Genomic DNA, 27379 nt, shown 5'->3' on the forward strand with positions numbered 1-27379 from the left:
TGTCTTCCTCCAATGAAGAAAAAAGATGATTGTCAACAATTATTATGCCCATAAGTAATATAATGTCAAAATAACCCAGGGGAGAGTGGACGATGCATGATGGATACATGGGGTTCAGGACCCTGTTCTACCTCTCCTTTTGTTTTAAGAAATTGTCCATAATAAAATGTTTAAAATCAGGGCACCTGGGTGGCTCCATGGTTGAGCGTCTACCTTTGGCTCAAAGGTGTCATCCTAGAATCAAGTCCCGCATCAGGCTCCACATGAGGAGCCTGCTTCTCCCTCTGCCTATGTCTCTGCCTCTCTCTCTCTCTGTGTCTCTCTCTTTTTTTTCTCTGTGTCTCTCATGAATAAATAACATCTTAAAAAAAAAAGTTTAAAATCTCTACATCCAATACTCAGAAACACATTCTCTATTCTACAAGCATTGCTATTATCTATTATTTACTTGAATTCTCCAAATATTAGAACTGTGTCAGTTTGAGCAAACTGTCCTCTTCAATTTTTTAAACAGTGCATCAGACCATGTGGGTGATTCTGTGCAACACTGTTGCATCACCTGGGTTGGGTAAACTAGCCCCCAGCCTCCACATTATGACATCATTACGGTCTTTCTCCTGTGTCCTTCACCGCGGGCCACTGCTCAGTGCCTACAACACGAAGAACTGTGAACCCCACAGACTAGCCCCTTGCTCAAGTCACTGTAATCCAGCTCTGCAGCTAGAAACGAGCTGTTGCTGTGGGTAATCAGACAGACAAAACAGGCAGGAAGAAGAGGGCTGGCTCTCCATCTGCCACTGATACGGGTGGGGTCTGTTGGGTCCTCTGTGGTTGCAAATTATACACTGTCCCTCAGAGGGGTGGGCTTGATTAATGTCATCTCACTTTTTCCCACATGTACTTTAAAAAAATTATGTTAAGTCACAGGTAGGAAAGCACTAACTATGATTATCAGTCGTAAGTAGTGATGAGGCAAGCAGGGACCCAGACCATCTGGTCCAGAGCAGGTAATGCCCAACAGCCGTGGGGAAGGGCTGCCCCAAACTGAATATAAAACTGAGACAGGAAAGTCTCCCTTCTGTTTCATGCCAGGTTTCAGAAATAATCAACCTATGTAATAGGATACTTTTGAGACCCTCCTTTTGGTGTGTGATTCCATATTTGTGTGTGTACTTGGAAGCTCCAAAAGGAGCTTACGTATCCTTGACACTTTGCAGATGCTGGACACATAATGGGCTTTGAAAATTTTTTCTGAGGTGACAGTGAAAATCTCCAGTTCTTGAAGAATGAAGAGTTCTCGAGAATGAAGGGAACTCTCACCACAAGGGGGCACCACAGTTCACCATGCTGGGGAGAATTTTTACAAGATACTGAAAAACAAGGCTATTTTTTTCTTCTTCCTCTGCAGAAGATTCAAGTAAGCTAAAACTCCTGAATCTACCATAATTAAGAAAAAGTTGGTCGCTAATGTCATCAAGAATTAGCAATTAGCATTAACCACAGTGCAATTATCAAATGCAAGAAATTTAATGTTGGTACAATTATCTAACATCCAACTCACATTCCAATCTCACCAATGAGTACAATGCTGTCTTTCATGGCAATCTTCCCTCCCACAATCCAGGAATCCCACTGCATTTTGCAGGCACTCTCTGGAATTGTCTTTAATCAGGGACACTCTAATGTTTCATTGTCTTTCATGACATTGGCATTTTTGAAGAGTGCAAGCCAGGTGTTTTAACATAGCTTTTATTTTGGGCTTGTCATTTCCTCATGGTTTAATTCAGGTTATGTAAGACAATTTAGAAAATATCATCTTTGTACTTTATCTTCCAATGTTTTACTTAATTCAGGTCTCTATTGCCAACTGTGATCCAATCCACAGAGAAGGCAGTGGACCCACTGGATAAACAGAAGCCAGAGAGAAAGAGACAGAATTTCTGTGCATGTCTATCTTTATAAAACAAAAGAGCCTAATGTACCCAACTAGAAGCTTTCCTACAATGAACAGGGCTGAGAGGTACATAAAAATTCTAGCCAAAATCTATAGGTAGACACAGGTTTCAATCAAGGATTGGAGATAGTATCTCAGCCTTACAAAATGAGTAGGGCAACCAGCCAATTTCCAACTGATTGCCAATTTATTATTGGCAAGTAGGATGCAGTTGGAACTAATTAATTTTTTAAAATAGAAGTAATTATATAATTTCACAGGCTACATTAAAATCACAGATGGATAAAAGAATTAACTGTGAAAGAATATAACCCATATAGACTAGTATACATATAATTTTTTTTTCTTTTTCCTAGAAGGATACTTAGAAACTGCTAACAGGGATTCCCTTTGGGAAGATGAAGGCAAATTACAACTTTTTTTTTTTCTTTTTAATGGATACTATTGTTATTGTGGAGGAACACCATGTTTCCAGTCTGGAGAACAGATGTAATAATACGATGTTTTTCTTTTTCATATAACAATTCCTGGGCAGCCCGGGTGGCTCAGCAGTTTAGCGCCGCCTTCAGCCCAGGGTATGATCCTGGAGACCCAGGATCGAGTCCTGCATCAGCCTCCCTGCATGGAGCCTGCTTCTCCCTCTGCCTGTGTCTCTGCCTCTATCTCTGTGTCTCTCATGAATAAATAAAATATTAAAAAAAGATTCTTTTAAAAAAATTCCTGTGACAAGAACAGATTGCCTTTTCCCTTATTTCTTACTGTTCAAAATGTTGGCATAGAAAATAAGTCACATAAGAAGTTTAATGCTTCTTGCGATAAATGTGAGGTGCTGGCCATTTGGTAATTGAGGGTAGAGGATGTTTGCACAACAGACCCATCCTTGGCTACTTCATACTGCGTCAGACTGTATTTGGCTAAAATTGACTAATCACATGATTTTAGATAAATGGCTCCAATCTGCTAAACAATTTGTCAAATTAATGAGATCAGCCCGCAAAGTTCATGATTTCTTCCAGTAAGGCAGTGTTAGTTAGAGAACAGATTCATGACTATTCCCCTCTGCCCGTGTGATCTTGTGTAACTCATTCTTCATCTGTAAAGCAGGGGATGGTCTGAATGACACCAGAGGTTCCTTCCTTGCTCTGCTAGCCTGTGATTTTCTGGAGTCTCCATGGATCTGTTTGTGAATGGAACTAGTCCCCTTCCATGAAGAGGGGCTCCAGAGGAGGGCACAGAGATTAGATAAGCCTTTATCGTCATAGGAATGATCCCAAGTCGCTGGCGAGTTAGGAACCAACTAAAAAGGACACTATTATATGGTATTGAAAGAGCATGAGCTTGGAGTCAGTCCCGTTCCAAATCTTGCATCTACTGATGACCAGCTGTATAATCTTGGGAAAGTCACTATGACTCCCTGAATCTCCATTTTCTTAGTAGACCCTATAAGAAGTTCTGTGGATATATTTTTTTAACTTTTTAAAAAGTTTTTAATTCCAGTGAATTAACATACAGTCAGGATTATTTAGTTTCAGGTATACAATATAGTGATTCAGCACTTCCAAACAACACTCAGTACTCATCATCAGTGCCCTCCTTAATCCCCACCACCTATTTACCCATCCCCCCACCGACCTCCCCTCTGGTAACCAGCAGCTTGTTGTCTATAGTAAGAGTCTGTTTTTTGATCTCTCTTATTTTTCCCTTTGGTTGTTTTTTTGTTTCTTAAATTCCACATGACTGAAATCATGTGGTATTTATTCCTCTAATTGACTTATTTTACTTAGCATTACATTCTCTAGTTCCCTCCACGTTTTTGAAAATGTTAAGATTTTGCTCTTTTTTATGGCTAAGATTCCATTGTATGCATACACCACATCTTCTTTATCCGTTCATCCATCACTGGATACTTGGGCTGCTTCCACATCTTGCCTATTGTAAATAATGCCGCTATAAACATAGGGGTGCATGTATCCCTTTGAATTAGTTTTCTTATATTTGGGGAGTAAATACCCAGTAGTGTGATTGCTGGATTGTAAGGTAGTTCTATTTTTAACCTTTTAAAAGATTTTATTTGTTTTAGACAGAGAGCAGGAAGGGAGCAGAGGGAGTAAATAATCTCAAGCAGACCCCACCAGCTCAGCATGGAGCCAGATGTGGGGTTCAATCTCACAACCCTGAGATCATAACCTGAGCCAAAACCAAAAGACACTTAATGAACTGAGCCACCCAGGTGTCTCCTATTTTTAACTTTTTGAGGAACCTCCCTCTTGTTTTCTGCAGTGGCTGCACCAGTTTTCATTCCCACTTGTTGTTTCTTGTGTTGTTGATTTAAGCCATTCTGACAGGTGTGAGGTGATAGCTCATTACAGTTTTGATTTGCATTTCCCCAATGAAAGTAATAACTGAGTATCTTTTCATGGGTCTGTTGGCCATCTGGATGTCTTCTTTGGAAAAATGTCTGTTCAAATCTTCTCAATTTTTTCAATTGGATTATTTGGTTTTTGGATGTTGAGTTCTATAAGCTCTTTATATATTTTGGATACAAACCCTTTATCTGATATGTTATTTGCAAATATCCCCTCCCATTCTGGTTGCCTTTTTAATTGTTTCCCTCACTATGCAGAAGCTTTTTGTTTTGATGTAGTTCCAATAATTTTTCCTTTTGTTTCCCTTGCCTCAGAATACATATCTAGAAAGAAGTTGTTATGGCCAATGTCACAGAAGTTACTGCTTGTGCTCTCTTCTAAAGGATTTTTATGATTTTAGGTCTCACATATAGAGGTCTTTAGTCCATTTCAATTTATTTTTGTGTATGGTGTAAGAAAGGGGTCCAGTTTCATTCTTTTGCATATTGCTCTCAAGTTTACCCAAAATTGTTTGTTGAAGAGAATATCTTTTTCCCATTGGATATTCTTTCCTGATTTGTCAAAGATTAATTGACCATATAATTGTGGGTTTATTTCAGGACTTTCTATTCTGTTCCATTGATCTACATGTCTATTTTGTATTAATACCATACTGTTTTATTCCTGCTTTGTAATATAACTTGAAGTCCAGAATTTAAATGCATCCAGCTTTGCTTTTCTTTTTCAAGATAGTTTTAGCTATTCAGGATCTTTTGAGGTTCAATACAAATTTTAGGATACTTTGTTATACTTCTATAAAAAATGTTGGTATTTGGATAGGGATTCCATTAAATATGTAGATTGCTTTGAGCAGTACAGACATTTTAACAATTTGTTCTTCCAGTCCACGAGCATGGAATGTTTTTCCATTTATTATTATTTTTAGAGCAATTATAAATGGAATTGCTTTCATAATTTCTCGATTTCCTTATTGTTGGTGTATAGAAATCCAACAGATTTCAAATCTTCTCATTTTTTCAATTGGATTATTTGGTTTTTGTATCCTACAACTTTACTGAATTCATTTACCAGTTCTAGCAGTTTTTTGTTGGAGTCTTCTGGGTAATCTCTATGTAGTATCATGTCATCTTGCGAATAGTGAAAAGTTTTACTTCTCCCTTTTTGATTTGATGCCTTTTATTTCTTTTTTGTCTGACTGCTATGGTTGGACTTCCAGATTGTGTTGCATAACAATTCCAGTGGTGGAAGCAGACATCCTTGTCTTGTTCACGATCAAAAACTCAGTTTTTCCCCATTGAGGATGATATTAGCTGTAGGTTTTTCACAAATGGCTTTTATTATCTTGAGGTACATTCCCTCTAAAGCTACTCTGTTGAGGGTTTTTATCGTGCATGGATGTTGTACTTGGTCAAATGCTTTTTCTGCATCTATTGAAATGATCATATGGTTCTTATCCTTCCTCTTATTGATGCGATATTACATTGATTGATTTGCAAATACTGAACAGCCCTTGCAACCCAGGAATAAATCCCACCTGATTGTGATGAATAATTTGTTTAATGTATTGTTGAATTTGGTTTGCTAGCATTTTATTGAGAATTTTTGCATCCATGTTCATCAGGGATACTTGGCCTGTAGTTCTCTTTTTAAATGGTATCTTTATCTGGTTTTGGTATCAGGGTAATACTAGCCTTATAGAATGAATTTGGAAGTTTTCCTTCCTTTTCTATTTCTTAGAATAGGTTGAGAAGAATAGGTTTTAACTCTTCTTTAAATGTTCGATAGGATTTACCTGTGAAATCATCTGGTTCTGGACCTTTGTTCATTGGAAGTTATTTACTGACTTAATTTCTTTGCTGATTATTGCTCAAGTTTTCTACTTATTCTTGTTTCAATTTTGATAGTTTATACGTTTCTAGGAATTTTTACATTTCTTCCAGGTTTTTGGCATATAGTTTTTCATAATATTCTCTTCTAATTCTATTTCTGTGCTGTTGGTTATTATTTGTCCTCTCTCATTTGTAAATTTATTTGTCTCTTTTGTACCTTTTCTCGGTAAGTCTGGCTAGAAGTTATCAATTTTATTGATTTTTTTCAAAGCAACGGCTCCTGGTTTCATTGATCCGTGCTATTGGTTTTTTAGTTTCTATATCATTTATTTCTGCTCTAATCTTTATTATTCCCTTCCTCTTGCTGGCTTTAGGTTTTGCTGGTTGTTCTTTTTCTAGCCCCTTTAGGTATAAGGTTAGATTGTTTATTTGAGATTTTTCTTGCTTCTTGAGGTGGGCCGGTATTGCTATGTATTTCCCTCTTAGAATCACTTTTGCTGCATCCCAAAGGTTTTGCACTGTTGTGTTTTCATTTTCATTTGTTTCCATATGTTTTTTAATTTCTTCCTTGATTTCCTGGTTGACCCATTCATTTTTTTAGTAGCATGTTATTTAACCTCTATGTAGTTGTGGTCTTTCCAGATTTTTTTCCTGTGGTTGACTTCTAGTTTCACAACACTGTTGTCAGAAAAGGTACATGCTGTGATTTTGATCTTCTTGTATTTGCTGAGGCCTGTTTTGTGGGCTAATAATACATGATCTATTCTGGAGAACATTCCATGTGCACTTGAAAAGAATGTGTATTTTGCTGTTTTAGGATGAAATGTTCTGAATATATCTGTTAAATACATGTATTCCTGTGTTTCATTCAAACCCATTGTTTCCTTGTTGATTTTCCATTTAGATTATCTGTCCACTGATATGAGTGGGGGTGTTAAAGTCCCCCTACTATTATTGTATTACTGTCAATTAGTTCCTTTATGTTTGTTACTGTTTTATATATTTGGGGGCATAAATATTTACAGTTGTCCTTATCTTCTTGTTGGATTTGTTCCCTTTATGATTATATAGCATCCTCTTTGTCTCTTGTTACAGTCTGTTTTAAAGTCTATTTTGTTCTGGGATGCCTGGATGGCTCAGTGGTTGAGCGTCTGCCTTCAGGCCAGGGCGTGATCCTGGAGTCCCAGGATCAAGTCCCACATCAGGCTCCCTGCATAGAGCCTGCTTCTCTTTCTGCCTGTGTCTCTGCCTCTCTCTCTGTGTGTCTCTCATGAATAAATAAATAAAATCTTTAAAAAAAAAAAAAAGTTTATTTTGTCCAATACAAGTATTGTTAATCCAGCTTTTTTTTTTTTTTTTTTTTTTGACATTCATTTGCAGGATACATGGTTCTCCAATCCTTCACTTTCAATCTGCAAGTGTCTTTAAGTCTAAAATGAGTCTCTTGTAGGCAGCATATAGATGGGTCTTGTTTTTTTATCCATTCTGACACCCTATGACTTTTGATTAGAGAGAGCATTTAGTCCATTTACATTCAAAGTAATTATTGATAGATATGTATTTATTGCCATTTTATTACTTGTTTTGTGGTTGTTTTTGAAGATTTTCTCTCATTTATTGTCTTTCTCTCACGTTTTGCTGATATATTTGGATTTCTTTCTCTTTATTCTTTGCTTATTTTTTAGTGGGTTTTGATATATGGTTACCATCTGGTTTATACATAGCCTCATTTGCACACAGCAGTCTATATTAAGTTGGCGGTTGTTTAAGTTTGAACATATTCTTTCCTCTTCTCCTCCCTACGTTTTAGGTGTATGTTGTTATACTTTAAAACTTTTCATGAGTTCCTTGACTGATTTTTTACAGAAATATTCATTTTTACTGCTTTTGTGTTTCCTACCTTTATACTGTCACTTTTGGTCTCTCTTTTCTACTCAAAGAGTCTCCTTCAATATTTCTTGCAGGGCTGGCTTAGTGGTCATGAACTCCTTTAGTTTTTGTTTGTCTGGGAAACTATTTCTCCTTTTGAGTGACAGCCTTGCTGGATAGAGTTTTCTTGGCTACAGATTTTTCCCACTCAGCACTTTGAATATATCATGCCACTCCCTTCTGTTGAAAAATCTCCTGCTTGCCTTATGGGTTTTCCTTAGTAAGTTATTGATTTCTTTTATCTTGCTGCTTTTAAGATTTTTTAAATCACCATATTTTGCAAATTTAATTATGTCTTGGTGTGGGTCTGCTTGTTGATTTTTTAAAAAGATTTATTTATTTATTTTAGAGAGAGAGAGAGAGGAGAGTGGACGATGAAAGGGGCAGATGGAAAAGGAGACAGAGAATCTTAAGCAGACTTCATATTGAGTGCAGAGCCAGAAGTGGGGCTCAATCTGATGACCCTGAGGTCACATAACCTAAGCCGAAACCAAGAGTTGGATACTTAACCAACTGTGGCACCCAGGCACCCCTGCTTTTGTTGATTTGGGTAGGAATTCTCAGTGCCTCCTGGATCTGGATAGGCTTCTTTCCCCAGAGTATGGAAGTTTTCAGCTATTTTTTTTTTTTAATTTTCTTCCCCCTTTTCTAAGACTCCTGTAATATGAATACTATTACATTTGATGGAGTCACTGAGTTCCCTAAGTCTATTCCCATTTTGCATAATTCTTTTCTCTCTCTTTTGTTCAGCTTGAATATTTTCCATTATTCTGTCTTCCAAGTCACTCATTTGTTCCAATGCTTCTTCCATCCTGCTGCTCATTCCATCAAGCACATTTCTCATTTCATTTACTGGGCCCTTTACCTCTGCTATGTTATTCCTTATCACTGCATGGAGGGTCTCGCTCGTGTCCTTCATTCTTCACAAGTCCAGTAAGTATCCTTATGATGAATTTTTTAGATTTTCTATCAGGCAAGTTACTTGTATCTATTTTGCTTAGGTCTCTGGCCATGGTCTTGTCCTGTTCTTTCATTTTCATTTAATTCTTCTTCCTCCTCATAGTCTGCCACTCTGTGTCTGTTTCTGTGCGTGAATAAAGTCAGCTATGTCATCTTCTCCTGAATGTAATGGCTTTATGAAGAGGAGGTCCTGCAGTGCATGTCCCCTGTTCACCAGAACCTGGCACTTCAGGAGAGCATCCTCTGTGTGTTGCTTAACTCTGTTGACATGTCTGAGTCACTTTTCCTTTCAGTGCAGTTGTCTTCACTGATTCTCTGCCTGTTGTGGGCTGTGCTTACTCTCTGTGGTGTTAGTGAGACCCAGGCAGGCCAGCTCTAAGGGGATGGTACCCACTGAGGAACTTGGGAACAGGGTGATGTTGTTAGCAATATTTATGTTGGGCCTCTAGTCCTAGGCCGGATCCCCCGAAGTGCCACTGTGGCTGGGAGCTGCACATGGGGTGGCTGGGAGTGTAAAGCTGGGCACAATGTGGGATGATGGCTGGGTGTAGCTGGGCTCAGTGCATAATGGTGGCTGGGGGCATGTGGCCTGATGTGGTGGCTGGGCATGGTGCGAGACAGTGGCTGGGGGCATAGAGCTGGGTGTGATTTGATGGCTGGGTACTGTGGGAAGTGGCAGCTATACAATCAGTGGCTGGGCAGGGCATGCACACAGCTTTAATAAAATGTGCCCTGAGCCCTGGGCATAGGCTGTAAGTGTCTGCGCAGCCTTGCTTTTCACAGGTGGCTCTGTGTTCATGTTCGGGGTTGGGGGCAGAAAATAGTACCTGTTGATTCCCTCATTTTCAGAGAAGTCCTTCACATGCTTCACAATCAATATGATCAGATCGGTTTCCTTTTTGTCCCCAGTATTATGTAAATGGCTGTTTTTATGTTGCCTCTCTGCTCAGGCTGCTGTCTCCTTAAGAGCAGTGACCCAGGGGCACCTGTTGAGCTCAGTGGTTGAGTGTCTGCCTTCGACTCAGGGCATGATCCCAGAGTCCTGGGATGGAGTCCTGCATCGGGCTCCCTGCCGGGAGCCTGCTTCTCCCTCTGCCTATGTCTCTGCCTCTCTCTGTCTCTCATGAATAAATAAATAAAATCTGTAAAATAAATAAATAAATAAGAGCAGCAACCCAGCCATCACTTGTCCTCTAGGCTCACCCAGTGCTGAGTTAGCTGATCTCCAAAGTTCCAAGTCCCTCTTGTTTTACAAACTCACAAAATTCAGCCCCTCTGGTTCTTAAAGCCAAATGTTATGGGGACTAGTGTTCCCATGTAAGCTCCCTGGTGCAAGGGCTCGAGGGTTTGAGGGCTTGTTTCTCTCTCATCTCCATATACACAGCACCCTCCTGCCTACAGGCAGCCTCCCTCCACCTTTCTGACCTTCCTAACCTTTCAGATGCTGCTGCTTCTCTTTATTTAGCTGTGGAGTGTTCTGTCCATCTTCGGATCACTCTCTAGTTTGTTGACTTGGATGTGACTGATACCTAATTGTAAATATGGGAATGGCATGAGCTCGGGATCTTCCTGCTCCAGCATCCTCCCAAACTCCAGAAATTACAATCTTAGTTCTAATTTCACATTTTCTCATACTGTTTGAATATTCTTACCTATGTCTCTATATATAATTTTTATAAATATCAACCTGAGTTGAATATAGTCTATTTTGTTTTCATTATATATTTTTTTAAAGATTTTATTTATTTATTCATGAGAGACAGAGAGAGAGGCAGAGATATAGGCAGAGGGAGAAGCAGGCTCCCCATGGGTAGCCCAATGTGGGACTCCATCCCAGGACTCTGGGATTATGCCCTGAGCCAAAAGCAGATGCTCAACGGCTGACCCACTCAGGCGTCCCTCTTCATGATATTATTTGTGATACCTCTGTTCTCCCCAAATATTATTTCTCAAAAGAAAAAAAAAAGCTTCAAGTGCCCAGATATATGGGATTATTGGTGGAATACTATCCAGCTATGAAAATGTTATGTTGACCGACTTTGCAAGTTGTTTGTTATACATTAAGTAAATAAAGCAATTATAGGGGCGCCTGGGTGACTGAGTCAGTTAAGTGTCTGCCTTTGGCTCATGTCTGGGATCGAGCCCCATGTTGGGCTCTCTGCTCAGCAAGGAGCCTGCTTCTCCCTCTGCCTGCCCCTAAGCCCCACCGCTTGTGCTCTTTCTCTCTGTCAAATAAATAAATAAGATCTTTTAAATTAACAGATAAATAAAGCAATTATAAAACAGTACATAACTTAAATATAAATAGTTTGCACTCATAGAAAAAAATAATGGAAATTAAATGAAACAATAAGAAATGGTTTTCTTTTGATTATCCCTATTTTCCACAATACCTATGCAATTAAAAGTAAAAGCGAAAAGCAAAAGAAGTAAAAATGTCCTAACTTGCAGGCATGTGTAAGAATCAGGAGTTACCTTTCCCCCATACATGTTATCTTATTCAAGAGAGCCTGATCTCTCTCAGAGCTCTCCTTTTACCAAGCTGCAAGGAGAAATCATTCACATTGCTGGTATGTTTGGCAAGGGTGGAAGTAAGTTCTGGAGTGGAAATAAATTCAAGCTTTTGCAAAGCATCTGCAAATATAGCGATATTACTTTTTTTTATCAGTCTTTTAATATGGCACACAGGCACATGAGAATTCCAAAGGCCCTTTTGAAAGAAGTGGAAATCTTCACAACACCGATATTGTGTAAGAACTGAAAGAGCTTTCTAATTTAGGAACCAGGATGGCCAAGTTCATGCCTGGGTTCTATATTGGCTAAATGACCTTGGGGCAGGTAATTTACTGAGTTTTAGATTATTCATCTGAAAATAGGGATCATTCCCACCAATTTTTATTGTCCCAATTTTTAGTATTTGTGCTGCCAAAGCAAGCACATTCCCACCAAATTCCCACCAATTTTTAGATTACACTGGGATCCAGTTAAGATCCAGATACTGGCATTTGTGAGTAAAAAAAAAAAAAAAAAACCCTGGGCTTTCTAAAGCCAGCGCAGCCCCATAATCACCTGCTTCTCAGTATAAGCAACTTTCCATTTTTGTGTTTAACCTTGCTAATTCATTATCGGATCATAGTATGTCAAAATGGTCCCCTGGCCTTGAATTTCATTCTGAAGGCTGCTGAAACACTTCAGTTACACAGAATGACCTCCTTACATTAAATCCCCACCTCACTGAATAGCCATTGAGGAAGATTCCACTACAGAAAATACCAGAAATCAGAAATGTACGTTGTAAAACAATGAATGCCCAGGCTCTCAAGACTCCCCCCACAGCCAGCCTCACCAATGGTGGTCTCACAGAACTTCTCTGCAGCCACCTCACTGGCAATGTTGGCTCCCATGAGCACGCTGACGTCAATGCCCATCTTCTCTCGGATGATGTCAGAAATGAGCTTCAGCCCCTCAGGACCCTCGTCTATGCCCTGTAAGGATGTCAACAAGTCAGGGGAAAACAGAGCACCAAGTGAAAGAGGCATGACATAGTTACTTGGCTACTAATATAGATTCAAGCATTCATTGGGAATAGACTTGAAACATAGCTCTTACAAGAGTAACATACATACCATGTCAGTACTATTGAAAGAATAACAATAAAATGAAAAGAAAATGAACACGTAACCACCTGGAACATGACCTATACCACTGAGGTCCCATGTGTCCCCCACTAAGTTCATCCTCCTTCTCACTACTGGTCCCCACCTCCACTAGGGTGAACCACTATCCTGAAGGCTGTATGCAGTGCTCCCTTCTGTTCTTGACCATTTTGCCACATAAAAGCTATCCCTACACAATATGTTAAGCCATCATGCCTGCTTTTGAAAGCCTGTAAGTGAAATTATACCATTCATCTGTAAGGTACTGTTTGGTGCTACATTATTATCTTAGAGATTCACCCATGTGGCTGCATGAATGTTCTGGTTCATTTCTATTTACCACTGTGTAGTATTCCAAAATGAAAATCCATTACTCATTTATCCATTGTATGTATAAATGATATGTGAGTTGTTCCAGTTTGATTTCATAAACATTCATCTATGAACCACTTGAGAACAAAGGCTCTCTAGAGGGTTCTTTATGATGTGGCCCTCACCCCGGGCAATCTGATGAAGATTTATGTGCTCATTCTCAGAATTTCATATGCATAAAGCAAAATATATGAAATGACCCAGGGAGCCAATCATGTTGAAACATAATTATCAAAATGTTAAGAAAACATATATACCCAAGTTTGTGACAAAATGATATATGTACTGTTTTATTAATGCAATTAGAAAAAGATGATTTGGCAGGTTTAACAATTACCATAATTTCAAGGTCATGATCAGCATAAATGATACCTTGAGATAACTAGAGCCATTATAAAGTGGCATGAAAATACCTGGGACTTCTATTGACAACAGGGCCACAGGTCCTGCTAATGCTACTGTTGTCGCAAGTCTGGCCTGTGGCTGCCACTCATGTAGGACAGCAATGCTCATTTCAGTTAGAGGTTACAATGAATAAAAATGTAAATTTTCTCCCCACTTTTAAGTCCATGAACCTTCTGAATTCTGTCTAGGGACCTGTGGGGGTGGTTTGTGGACTTCCAGTTAACAACTTCCTTTAGGAAGTACACTACACCCAGGAGTAGGAACTAATGAGGATGCATTTTCCAGCAACACAAACCAGTGGTGACTTCCAGAACACAGGCTGAGACCCATGCCCTGAACAGGTTCTTTCTGACAGCAGGGCTCATCGTGAAGAGCTCATCCTCACATCACTGCCGCTGCTAAAACCCACCATGATAGAAAGCAGCTCCCTGCCTGAAGTTGAGCTCAGCTAAGCTCCTGGGATACGTGTTATTGATTAAATTCCAGGCATCTTAAAAAAAAAAAAAAGAACCAGAAAACAGAAAAACTGCCATCACCTCCCTCTCAGCTCCTATTTCCAACAGATGGAAGTGAGAGGAAATAAATTTTCCCCCATAATCAACATCCAGCAAGGCTTTTCCTGCCCGAGGTCACAAGCCAGCTACCTTGATGAGGGTGATTCCCAGCGCTTCCTTGGGCACTCTCCCGGTGAGCTCATCACAGATTCTGTGAATGAATTGGTGAGGGATGACAAACACCAGTAGGTCTGCGTCCTTCACAGCCTCGCCAAGGTTTGGGACGGCAATCTGTAATGAGCAGGAGGGAACAGTTATTACTCCTCTGCCAGATTTGCCTCTCCTAATGATTTCATTAACTGGCCATTCATCAGATGCCTACTGTGTGCAAAGTCCTGTGCAGAGAGACAGGAAAGGGAAGTGTGGGCCAGCCTGGGTGGCTCAGCGGTTTGGCACCATCTTTGGCCCTGGGCATGATCCTGGAGACCCACGTCGGGCTCCCTGCAGGAAGCCTGCTTCTCCCTCTGCCTGTGTCTCTGCCTCTCTCTCTCTCTTTCTGAGTCTCTCATGAATAAATAAATAAAATATTTAAAAAAAAAAAAAAGGAAAGGCAAGTGTGCTATGCGTGTGCTCCACCTTCCCCTTTGGGACCCATCAGAAGCTAGGAGGGTCCTGCCTCCGTTGCTCGCCAGCAGCGCAAGTGACTTAGCTGCTCTATGCCTCAGTGTCTCTGTCTGTAAAAAGGAGTCAATACTGTGTGGGTTGTTCTCTGTTGCTCTCCTAATTCCCCAATTCATTTTCTGCCCTTCTCTGCCCTGTTTTCCCCAGCGAGCTGCTTTCTGTGGACTGTTTCTCCTGGGGGCTCTTGCTCCCTGCCTTTCAGTTGGCCTCAGCTCCACTGCTAGGATATCCAAGGTGGGTGGAGAGATCTGCCTCATGGGGCCATTCTAGCCCAGGCTCACAGAGGTGCTGGCTTGACTTCATTCTAGTTATACCTCCTGACAGGCAGTCACTCTTCCATGTCTCTAAGCTCTGGTCAGGCTGGTTTGGTGACATGAGTCCATCCCCTTGCCCTTTCAAGGGTGGTTATGATTTCCTGCTATTGCTAAACTCTAGGCATGTCAGGAAGCCCTTTCTGTTCCCTTGACTCTGCCCACACTTCTGTAAACAGTCCACACTAAAATCTGCTTGGTAAAGCACTTGAGAGTGCTGTCGTGAAGAGTAAGTGATATGTACTCAATACATGTCAGCTCTTACGGTGATTTTTTTCCTTCATATAAATATGAAGATGGGTTTTAGAATGTAACATGGGCAGAGAAACACACACAATGTGGACACACACAAACACACCTGCACTCACCATGGTGAGGGCAACTAGGGAAGACACGGGGCACATGGTCTCTCATACACTGCTTGTTGCCCAGTGTCCGTTGTCCCCTTCCTCCTCAGCGTGAGAAGCCTCAGTATGGGGTTAGGGTCAGAAATGCCCAGAAAGAAGGCTACATTCCTCAGCGTTTCTTGCAGCTGGGTGTTTAAGTTCTGACCAGCTCGCCATCAACTGACCAGCTGGCCATCAACTGAAGTGCTGTGTGTGACTTGGGGGGGGTGGGAATGCCCTTGAGGCCTTTTCTCCTTCTTTTGCCAGAGGGAATGTAAAGAGATGATGGCTGGAGTTCTGAGTCACCTTGGACTATGAAGAGGAAACCAAATGCTGAGATGGCACAGCAGGAAGGTAAAGAGTTCCTGACACCATTAACACATCATCAACATGACAGAGGTCTTTTACAGGAGAGAAGGAAAAGCAAACATCTAGGTCACTGCTATAATAGGTTTTCTGTCATATGCACCTGAACCAAACTGTAGCTGAGAGAGCTCCCATTAAGCATTCCCAAATGGTTCCCAAAATGAAGGGACTGAAGGAAGATTCTTTTTTGAGGAAGTTCTGCTATGTGCCACGGGTACATCATTCAGGGTGGCTAAGCCTCCTAGGAAAGCTAGTTTGGGTGTGGTGATGCAGACCACAACTCCTCATCAAAATTCCTTCTCACCTTCCTCCATGATCACAGAGCTGAAGGTCAGTCACTGATCACCTTGCCAGGGACTGCATTTCCCAGTAGCCCCTGCAGTTACACAGGCCAGGGACCAAGTTTTCATCAACAGAATGTGAGAGGGAGCAGTGCTCACCACTTATGGCCCAGAGCCCCTAAAACAGCACGCTGCCTCCTCTGCACTTTCTCTCCCCATTTTCTATTGTCGAAACCCATGGCAACCCAGACCTAGGAGATGGCACAGGAAATGAGGAAGAAAGATGGCACCAAGCATGGCAGTGTGAAGCAAAGTCACTAGACCACTGGTATGGGAGAGGGAAATAAATCCTTTTCTCCTTGAAGTCACATGATTATTATGTCTCTTCTTTTATCTTAGCCTATTCTCTTAACTAATACATGTGCTAAGAGTTACTCCCCCCTCCCTCAAAAAATCCCCCAGGGAAATCTATCTAGAATTATTTCATCCCCTTATCCCTTTGATTGGGATGGACGACTTCTATAATTTAACACCCAGCCTGGATTCTCCTTCTTTTTGGCAAAAGTGCCCCTAAATTTCATTTCAAAAGCGACCACTTCCCCTTTTTAACCATGGAGTTTGGGTTGGGTCAGCTCCTACCCTCCACAGATGGCCTTTTTGTTCAATGGGCACACACATAAAGCAAGGTGCACTAAGAAGATGTTTGTGGAGGCTTCTTAGTGACAGTTGCTTCCTTACTCTTCTCCAGTAGCTACTGGGTCTTTTCTTGAACAGTGTGGGATGATGGTGTGACATTTGAAACAGCTGCAACCATTTTACAAATGTGAGGGGGAGAACCTAGTCCTGCCCATAGGCTCCCTCATGAACAAAGCCAACTTTGTGGAAAGCAGAGCAAGGAAACCAAGGAAAACACAGGGCCTCGTGGACTTCACTGAAGCCACTGGTTCAGGCTGTGCCTGAAATGAGCCCTATCTGAATTTTTAGTCATATGAACCAAATCATTCCCTGTCTTAGTTTAAGTTGGTTTAAATGGCAGCATAATCATTCTCCATACAGCAGATCATGACCCAAAGCTTACTGGCACTTCCCTTATTCACACTCCCCAGCGCAGGGGAAAAGTTGTTTTCCTCTTCAAAGGAGATTCTTGGATTAGTAATCTAGGCCAAGCAGCCATAGGTGGCAAGGATGTGTCACCAAAACTCTACCTGCCTCCTAGTTCCCTCACAGTTAGAGATCCTACCTCCACCAAAAAAAGAACAATTTCTTATTCTATTCCATTACCCTCCTGATGTCAATCCCCAGCTACGTCATCCGTTACTGGCAAAACTTTTTGCCTGTGATCCACCCAATCCCCTCCCAGCCTTTATGAAAACTCTGACCCCTCATTTCACATTGGATAACTAACTAGCCCTGCTTAGGTGGGGGATTTCTGCTCTGTACACACTCATACAAAGCCTGACAGCCTGAATTTTAGTTAAAATCTTTTTTCTCCTCTAGATCCGTTTCTCCTCTTCCCCATTCATCCCCAACACACACACATGCACGCGCGCGCGCGCACACACACACACACGCACACACACACACACACACACACATACCTTTTTGCCCCCTTGGGGTATTTCCCAACATGGTGAAAAGGAAAAGACATCAGAACCAAAGAGAAAATATGGAAAAGATGTACGTTTGAGCTCCATCTCTGCAAGTGATCAGCTATGTGACCTTGGATAAGTGACATATCTTTGCTCACCTTAATCCCTTATATATGAAGGGAGTACAAAAATCAATTTTCCTACCCAGCTACTTTATACAGCACTTTCAAATTAAGTAATGTAAATAATGACAGTGCTTCAAAATGATATTAAACAAATGAAAGAGATTACCCATCAGAAAAATCTACCTGCTTCCTACAAATTCTTACCTTTTAAAGAGTCTGTGTCCTATTTTTAAAAACATGCAAGGAAGCTGCCAGCTGGTCTGGATTTCCTCCTGTCTCTTACATTTCCTTCTTCAATAAATCAAAGAACCTGCAGTTGGTTGGGAACATGACAACTCTTCAGGACAGTATGACTGGGGACTCACTATACATACAGACGTCCTTCTACTCTCCTTGTTGGAGTGCTTGGGGGTTAACCCACAGAGGCAATGTGTAATATGAGCTGCATTTCTATGGTGCATATGGTCCATTCACAGAACACTATTTCTCTTACACAGTATCAAACGAGATCTCCTCAACTAACTCAGTAACTGGAATACCCTGTTTGGGAATAAAACCTTTAGCTCAGTCTTTGCCTATCTTTCACTCTGAACAAAATCAAGACACTGCTTTAGAAATGTTGACCTAGGGAATCCCTGGGCGGCTCAGTAGTTTAGCACCTGTCTTTGGCCCAGGGTGTGATCCTGGAGTCCCAGGATCGAGTCCCACATCAGGCTCCCTGCATGGAGCCTGCTTCTCCTTCTGCCTGTGTCTCTGCCTCTCTCTCCTCTGTGTCTTTAATGAATAAATAAATAAAATCTTTTTTTTTTAAATAAATAAAATCTTAAAAAAAAAAAAAAAAAGAAAAGAAATGCTGACCTATTTCACACACTTCCTGTCAGAATCTTTCTGAGGGTGTCCACCATTAAAGAACCTGAAGTACATTGGGAAAGACAAGTCAGAACAAAAGGGCTTATCTTTGGAAGGCAAGGAAGATAAATAATCAAGTCAGAACTAAGGCATCACAGTTGATCCACTTAAAGTTCAGATTTTCAGGAATCCAGGGCTCTTGGTCCAAGGTTTTTGTTATATTTTCTAAAAGATTCATTTATTTATTCATGAGAGACAGAGAGAGGCAGAGACATAGGCAAAGGGAGAAGCAGGATCCTCACAGGGAGCCTGATGCAGGACTCAATTCTAGGACCCTGGGATCACCCCTGAGCCAAAGGCAGACACTCAACCTCTGAGCCACCCAGGTGTCCTTCTTGGCCCAAGTTTTTATACACACACACACACACACACACACACACACACAATCATTTAAAACAAAGTTGGTAAATGCACGTGGAGAAGCCTAAAGGTTCTTCTGCATCCCCCCTGGACTAGTTATCACTGTATAATAATATATGGACACCTTGGCCTAGCTTGATCACCAGTTAGCTAACTGGAGCACCAGAGGTAACTTACCTGCATTCTCGAGGGAATGAGTATTTAGATCAAATACAACAGTATCTGAGTAACACACATAGCAAAGTAGAGGTTCAAAAATATTACAGTGCCCTCCTATTCTTCTAATCTCAATTTTGGCCAAGAGCATAGGTGAAATTTACGTCCTTGGCTCTATATTCAGAAAAATGATCCTCAGATACAGACAACCTTACCTGATGAATCTTATGTAAACATGAGGTTGCTTTGAGAGAAACACAGCTGTGAAACACCTGGATTCCCCAATACTACACCAAAATATAAACTGATTGTGGGGGGAATCCCTGGGTGGCTCAGCAGTTTAGCGCTTGCCTTCGGCCTAGAGCGTGGTCCTGGAGTCCTGGGATAGAGTCCCACGTTGGGCTCCCTGCATGGAGCCTGCTTCTCCCTCTGCCTCTCTGCCTCTCTCTCTCTCTCTCTCTGTGTGTGTGTCTCTCATGAATAAATAAAAAAATAAAAAATAAAAATAAAAAAATAAACTGATTGTGTAGACTAGTGGTGCCCAAAGTGTGGTTCCTGAAGCAACATCATCACCAGTAACTTGTTAAAAATGTAAATGTGTGGGTGTCATCTGAGACCTAATGAATCAGAAACCCTCAGGTAGACCCAGCAATCCCCATTAAACTCTTCAAACTATTCTGAGGAGCATTTAAATTCAAGAAGCAATGGTGACAATGAGTCCTCTAACAAAAACCAGAAAGCTAAACCCAGGGAGGAAAGAGTTAACACTGAGACTTCTACTGACCTGATATTCTAATTTCAGAAGCTTTCAGCCAAAATTAATAGTTATTACTACAACCCTATTACTCAAAAGTTAAGTGGCCATTTTTAAAAAAAATTATCTCAGTCTAACCTTATATTGCCTAAGATACCACTTAAAGCCCTGAAACACAAGTCTTCACCCAGCTTTGTTCTTCCTCACCACGTCCACTGTCCCTAGCACTCCTTCAGACCACAAAAAAAATCCAGTCACTATTCTAGCTGTAAAGGAAACATCAGCCAATGCAGGCCTCCGCAAGAAACCAAATCCAAAGAGTAGTAAGAAAGGAAAATATAGGGGTACCTGGGTGGCTCGGCGGTTGAGCATCTGCCTTTGGCTCAGGTCGTGATCCCGGGGTCCTCAGATGGAGTCCCACATTGGGCTCCCTGCAGGGAGCCTGCTTCTCTCTCTGCCTATATCTCTACCTCTCTCTCCCTGTGTCTCTCATGAATAAATAAATAAAATCTTTAAAATAAAAGAAAGGAAAATATATAAATTCGATTTCAAACTTAGAAGTTTTTATGCTTCAAAGGACAGCATCAAGAAAGTGAAAAGTTGAAGAAAAGAAAAAATACTTCTGAATTATATATCTGAAAATGGACTGGTAATCTAATATGTATTAAGAATTCCAGGGGTGGGGAAAAAAAAAAAAAAAGAATTCCAGAGGTGGGATCCCTGGGTGGCTCAGTGGTTTAGCACCTGCCTTTGGCCCAGGGCGTGATCCTGGAGTCCCGGGATCGAGTCCCTCATCGGGCTCCCTGCGTGGAGCCTGCTTCTCCCTCTGCCTGTGTCTCTGCTTCTCTCTCTCTCTCTCTGTCTCTCATGAATAAATAAATAAAATCTTAAAAAAAAAAAAAAAAAGAATTCCAGGGGTGCCTGACTAGCTCAGTGGGAAGAGCGTGCAACTCTTGTTCAAGCCCTACATTGGGAATAGAGTTACTTAAAAATAAAATCTTAAGGAAAAAAAAAAAAAAGAATTCTTACCACTCAATAATAAAAAGAAAACCCAATTTTTTTAAATGGACTAAGATGGTGAATACATATTTCTCCGAGGAAGATACATAAATGTCCAATGAGCACATGAAAAGATGCTCAACATCGTTAGCCATTAGACAAATGAAAGTCAAAATCACAATAAAATATCACTTCATATCCACTAGGATGGGTAGGGTCAGAAAGTTAGATAATGACAAAGACATCAGTAAGAATGTGGAGAAAGTGGAATCCCCATACACTGCTGGTGGGAATGTACAATGGTGTGATCGATCATTTGGAAAACAGCCTGGCAGTTCCTCAAAGAGTTAGTTACCATACAATCCAGCAATTGCACTCCTAGGTACCCACTCAAAAGAACTGAAAACGTGTTCACACAAAACACCGCATACTAGTGTTCACAGCTGTATTATTCACAATAGCCAAAAAGTGCAAACAACCCAAATGTCCATCAACTGACAAGTGGATAAATACAATATGATACATCCATAAAATAAAATCTTTCAGCCATAAAAAGTGCTGACACAAGCTACAACATGCAGGAACCTTGAAAGCATGATGCTAAATCAAAGCAGTCAAAGAAGATCATATATTGTATGGTGCCATTTATATGAAATGTCCAGAATAGGTGGACAATAGAAAGATTAGCAGTTGCTGGGCAGGGGATAGAAGGATATACGAAGTAACTCCTACATGGTGTGGGGTTTCTTTTTAGGGTGATGAAAATATTCTAAAATTGATTGTGGTGATATGTGCACAACTCTGAATATACTGAAAACCACTGAACTATACACTTGAATGGGTGAATTACATGATCTATGAATCATACCTCAGTAAAGTTTTATTTTTTTTATTTTTTATTTTTTATTTTTTATTTTTTTTTTATTTTAGTTTTTTATTTTTTTTAAATTTTTAAAAAAGATTTTATTTATTTATTTATGAGATACAGAGAGAGCGAAGAGAGAGAGAGGCAGACATCCTCTGACTGTGACTCCAGGATCATGCTCTGGGCTGAAGGCAGTGCTAAACTGCTGAGCCACCCAGGCTGCCCAGTAAAGTTGTTTTAAAAAGAAGGGATCCCTGGGTGGCTCAGCGGTTTGGCGCCTGCCTTTGGCCCAGGGCGTGATCCTGGAGCCCTGGAATCGAGTCCCACGTCGGGCTCCCGGCATGGAGCCTGCTTCTCCCTCCCTCTGCCTCTCTCTATATGTCTATCATAAATAAATAAGTCTTTAAAAAAAATAAAAATAAAAATAAAATAAAAAGGAGTTGGTAAGGCTCAGAAGGCAAGATAAGAAGCAATGACAACAGTATTTCACAGAAGATGCTGTGATCGTAAATCCTAGTGCTACGCTGAGGCTGGTTAAACCTGCAGCAAGCAGGCAGAGAAGCTCTCTATCTGGAGGAGGCCCCGAATAGACAGCTATAAAGCAGGATCAACAATTTTTATCCTATAATGGCAGGAAATGGGAAGTATCTTTCCACCCAGGTTTCAGAGAAAACTGCAAACCCAGACTGCCCCAGCTTTTAGCCAACAGGTGATGACACGGTGACATCATTATTACAAGAGGTTGGGGTGGGGGTGGCGGTGGGAAGTCACGTCATAAGGATGGGCAAGAAGGTCGGTGGGAAACAGTGTAGGGGCCTCAAGGAAGAAAGACTCACAGTCTCAAGTCAGCCCACCAACCGACACGTGTCACAAGTTAACAACCCTATGTTGACAGAAATGCAGCATCTGCCTCATAACTATATAAGGGTCTTATCTAACACTAATTGACTTCTTAAATGATCAAATGAGATAGCTGGAAAACTCTGAAATAAACATCAAACTAAAATAAAATAAAACCAAAACAAAACCCCAGCTTTTAAAACAAAATGCTTAATAGAAAGCTAAATATATATGGACCACCTCATTTACTCTTTGCAAAGTCCCTAAGCGTAAGTAAGGCACTGAACACAAGCTCACTCGGCAAGCATTGCAAGCCCAGGCCCTGACTCCCAGGCGAGTCCTCCACCACCGCACTTCACCATTGCTCGACTTTATTGTGCAATATTTTCTACGAACAGTTCAAAACTATAAAGAGTAGAGAGGGAAAAAACACCTGTATGCCTTCCACCAGCTTAAGAAATAAACCTTTCCGACCCCTAGGTATCTTCTGCCAAGCACTGGCAAGGATGTGGGACAACATGAACCCTCAGACACGCTGGCAGAGGATAGACTGTATAACTGCTTTGGGAACCAGTGCTGTGGTGTAGTGACATTACAGCTGTGAGTTCTCGGTGACCCTGTGATTCCACTCCTACAACACCTGGAAACCGTGCAAATGTCCCTCCCAGAGAATGGACACATTCACTTCCATGCACGTATGAGGCTTCAGACATCAACAGAGTCCTGGGAGTGGATGGTTCCTCCTTTCTCTCCTCACTCTGTGGGCAGGTGGTGGGATCAGTCAGTGTGGGGACTGGGCTCTGAGTAGCAATGGCTTTTGACTCTTCCATGTCAATTCTGGTTTGTGTCTTTGTTTGGAGATTATTTATTTGAGAGAGAGAGAGAGCATGAGCAGAAGCAGAAGGAGAGGGAGAAAGAGACTCCCTGTTAAGCAGGGAGCACCGCCCCCCCCCGCCCGCACACACACACAGGGTTTGATCCCAGGACCCAGAGATCATGACCCAAGGTGAAGGCAGACACTTGACCAACTAAGCCACCTAGGAACCCCTGGGTCCCTTCTCTCTATGTTAATTCTTTCCCTTCCTTCTTCCCTCTTGGCCCCTGCTTCCAGCACAAGCTTTGGCTTCACAGAACCACTTGACAGGTTCCCCTCCCCCCAAATCCCCTGAGCACTGCACCAGGAACTATGGAAGAAAGAAAACCAGAAAGTCAGGTTCACACACTTGGGGCAGGTGGGGGTGAATAGGTTGGCACAAAGTAGAGTGGAAGGAACATATTAACAAAGTATGTGATTTACAGAAGGGAAGGAACCATTGATTCCAACAAGAATGAGAAGTGAAACCTGGGAATTTCCTACTCCAAACATGGGTCAAAGATGACCTTAGAAGCCTCCTATTGCAGTGGAAGTAGCTGCTCCCTTTGTTCCTCCCATCGGATATTTGGACAAGGTAACTTCTAAGCTCAGAACCGTAGGGAGCCTTTCTCTCCCCACCCACAACACCAAGAATAGCTGCATAGAAATGCTGCCTGACCCTGTGCGGTGACCCAGTGATCAATGTCCAGAAGACAATGGATTCAATGGGAAGAGCCCACCAAGAATCACATTCAAAACCTAGCCCCTAGCTATGAGACCCTGGGCAAGTTCATTAACTTCTCTGAGCCTTGGTTTCTCATAAAATCAGAACTATCGTCATAATAGAAAAACTAATAATATCAACCTAAGAGGGTTCTTGAGAACATTACAAGAGATAAGATATGTGGACTACTTAGAACAGTGCTTGACACTATTGAATACTGTAACCAAAAGCCAAACAGCAATCTCCAGTGAGCAAGGTCTTTGCAAATCCAGACTTCCTGGCATTTATCAGTTTACGAATCTGTCTTCCTTGCTGGACTCCTTGAGGGAAGCAACATCATCTTATTCCTCTTCCTGTCTCTGGCAACCAACACTGTGCTTTGCATGCACTGTACATACTCATAAAGGTTGATAAGTGAATACATGCAGGGATGAGTGTTTTCATTAACAAAGAAGATGAGTCTGCCAGTTAACCAGGGAATTAGGCAGTCATAATGGTCTGGTCTTCAAACAGACTTACAGAAAGCCACCCAGGGGGGAATCTGACAGCAGAAGCTCCCAAATTCCACTCAAACAGCATGGTACACTCTTTTGGTTCCTCTGGCTTGTTTCTTCCTCCCCCTATCGATTGCAAGTCACTGGAATGAGGCCAGGCAATTATCTGTATTTTTCCCTCTCAGACCTAATAAGCTTACATTTTAAACTGTCAGTCTTACAATTTTCTATTTTCTCCAATCTCCTTCTGTAATTCAGGCCTTGACCCTGATTTTAATTACAGACCAGTGCATTAGCTGTCCTTGTGTGGAGTTCAAAGTCCATGCACTTAGAAAGGGAATATCAGACTAGGAGTCCAACGAGCAGCCAACGGCAAAGCTGTTTGTTCCACCTTTGACGGGACCAGCACTTTGAATGCCAAGAAAGTAGCCTGTCATGGGTTGAACTGTGTGCCTCTCCTCACACCGACCCCCACACCTAATTCATAGGTTGAAGTCCTAACCCTAGTACCTTGGAATATGATTGTATTTGGAGCCAGGATCTTCAGAGGTAATTACGTTAAAGTAAGGACATTAGGGTAGGCCCTAATTCAACATGACTTGCGGCCATATAAGAAGAGACTGGGGACCTGCGTGGCTCAGTCAGTTAAACATCTGCCGTTAGCTCAGGTCATGATCTCTGGGTCCTGGGATTGAGCCCTGCCTTGGGCTCCCTGTTCAGCGGAGAGCCTGCTTCTCCCTCTCCCTCTGCTGTCCCCCCCAGCTTGTGTGCACTCTCTCTCTCAAATGAATAAATAAAACCTTTAACAAAAAAAAAAAGTGGGGGAGAAGAGATTAGGACACAGACATACAGGAAGAAGACGGCCATCTACAAGTCAGAGAGAGAGCCTCAGAAGAAACCAAACCTGCCAACACTCTCATCTTGGACTGGAAGACTCTGGAATTGGGAGAAAATAAACCTCTGTTGTCTAAGCCACCTGCTCTATTGCACTTTGTTACGCCAGCCTAGCAAACTGATGCAAACCCTATCCTCAGAGTCAGGAAAACCAAAGCTGACTAAGCAAAGAAGTTGGTAGTAGAAAGGGATGAAGGATGAGGTAAGTAGCTTCCCCATGTCCCCAAGCCCAAGAGCTAACTCAGCCAAGCCCAACTTTCAGAATGAACCAAAAGTACTTTCCGTCCCACAGTCTTACCACATTTTCTGGCAGCTTGTGTCCAGGGAGATACTTTACATTTTCATGGTCATTATTTATGATGTCTGTCAGTTTTCTCCCATTAACCGTTTCTTCAAAGACCCACATCTTAACTGTGGAGGCAAACTTCGTAAGTTTCTTGACATTATTACCAATTATTTTTGCAACAGCTGAACCCCTATGAAAGAAACAGTGGAGAAGAAAAAAAAATTAAACTCACTTGGGCAAAATGGAAAAAACATTCGATTGTAGTTCAGAAGAATCACGTTCTGATTCTGATTCAAGAAATGGGATTTGAAACTTCAGTTGGGGTGTCGTATCAGCCACAAGCCACTTGAAGCTCAGTTGTTTGTACCTGGAAAGACCCAACCCCCAACCCCACCCCACCACCCTGTGATCAGGAAAGCCCCGGAATTTGGTACAAGGTCAAAAACAAAACACCACCCCCTTGAAACTAATAAACATCAACCAATCTTGGAAGAGAGCATCACAGGCAGAAGAGAAACCCACCTAAAAAGAGGACATAAAACATAAAAACACTTGGCAGGGACTCTAAACCTCCGAGGCAACCAGGCTATATTTCAAATCCATCGCAGAGATTAAAATGTAGCTACCGCAGAGTAAACTGTGTTCAGGTGAACTGCAAGGGGCCCAAGTTGCAGTCATAATGGGAAGACAAGAACCTGAGTGAATTCCAGAAAAGGAGCAGAGCGAGAGGGCACGGGGTTCAGCTGCCTGAGTATTAGGTGCCCCCAGCAGACATGCACCCAGCAGGCTGCTAGCCCCCCAGCAAGCTCCCTTTTTCTTCTGTATCTCTAGTCACCAAACACATTCTGGTAACTAATTAGTGTCCCATAGGTTTTGCTACAGGGGAAGAGAAGGCACTCCAGCTCGTTAAGGCCAGGCCTCTGGACAAGGGCCGTGGGTCTGGGGCTGGTGGCCTCCACAGCAGAGGTGTTCCTGGACAGCCCGGGCAGAGTGCACAGTGGGCCACGGGCTGCTGATTGGGCCCGGGTGACTCTGAATGGAGAAATACTTTGTTTCTTATACAACTTTCCTGGTGTGGGAAGGAATTCCTCTTACCTTATTCACCTCTGAGTAGGTGATAAGGTTTTAAAAGCAAACAACACATTGTCTTTTCCCTACTGGATCACTGGCACAGTGGGCACTTGGTAAGTATTTGATAACTAAGATAAATGAATGAATGGGTGATTGAACAAAGTTATTGGTGAAACCGAGGACGAGGCAGGACAAGGTCCCTGATGACCTCACATGTAATTTAATGGGAGTTTCCCCCTTGATTTTTGTCATGTCATTTTCAGCACCAATGAATCCCAAAGGATGCACAGCAAGGCCTAATGGACTTAATGTTTAACAGTTTCAATATTCATTTGAATTTTCTGAACTAATTCATTTCAGCAGATGCTGTGGGTTTGCCTTTGGTTGCAGATGCTTGGCTTCCCCAACAGGAGTTTGTAAAAGGAGAAGCAAATATGTTCTGGTAAGATCCCAGGAAGGGATCTGGTGGT

The 27379-nt window shown here is 41.7% G+C and overlaps 1 protein-coding gene across 2 annotated transcripts in view; it reads right to left on the reverse strand.

Moving 5' to 3' along the window:
* Positions 1–27379, reverse strand: part of GPD1L (glycerol-3-phosphate dehydrogenase 1 like) — a 121555-nt gene that overhangs the window by 81982 nt on the left and 12194 nt on the right. For both annotated transcript variants that reach the window (XM_072726617.1, XM_072726616.1), the window contains exons 2-4: positions 25851–26028; positions 14116–14256; positions 12385–12523 (exon numbers count right to left, since the gene is read on the reverse strand). In XM_072726617.1, the coding sequence (XP_072582718.1) occupies positions 12385–12523; positions 14116–14256; positions 25851–26028 (458 nt within the window). The remainder of the gene's footprint in view (positions 1–12384; positions 12524–14115; positions 14257–25850; positions 26029–27379) is intronic.

Source organism: Vulpes vulpes, chromosome 11 (assembly GCF_048418805.1).
Source record: "Vulpes vulpes isolate BD-2025 chromosome 11, VulVul3, whole genome shotgun sequence".
Classification (NCBI taxonomy): domain Eukaryota; kingdom Metazoa; phylum Chordata; class Mammalia; order Carnivora; family Canidae; genus Vulpes; species Vulpes vulpes.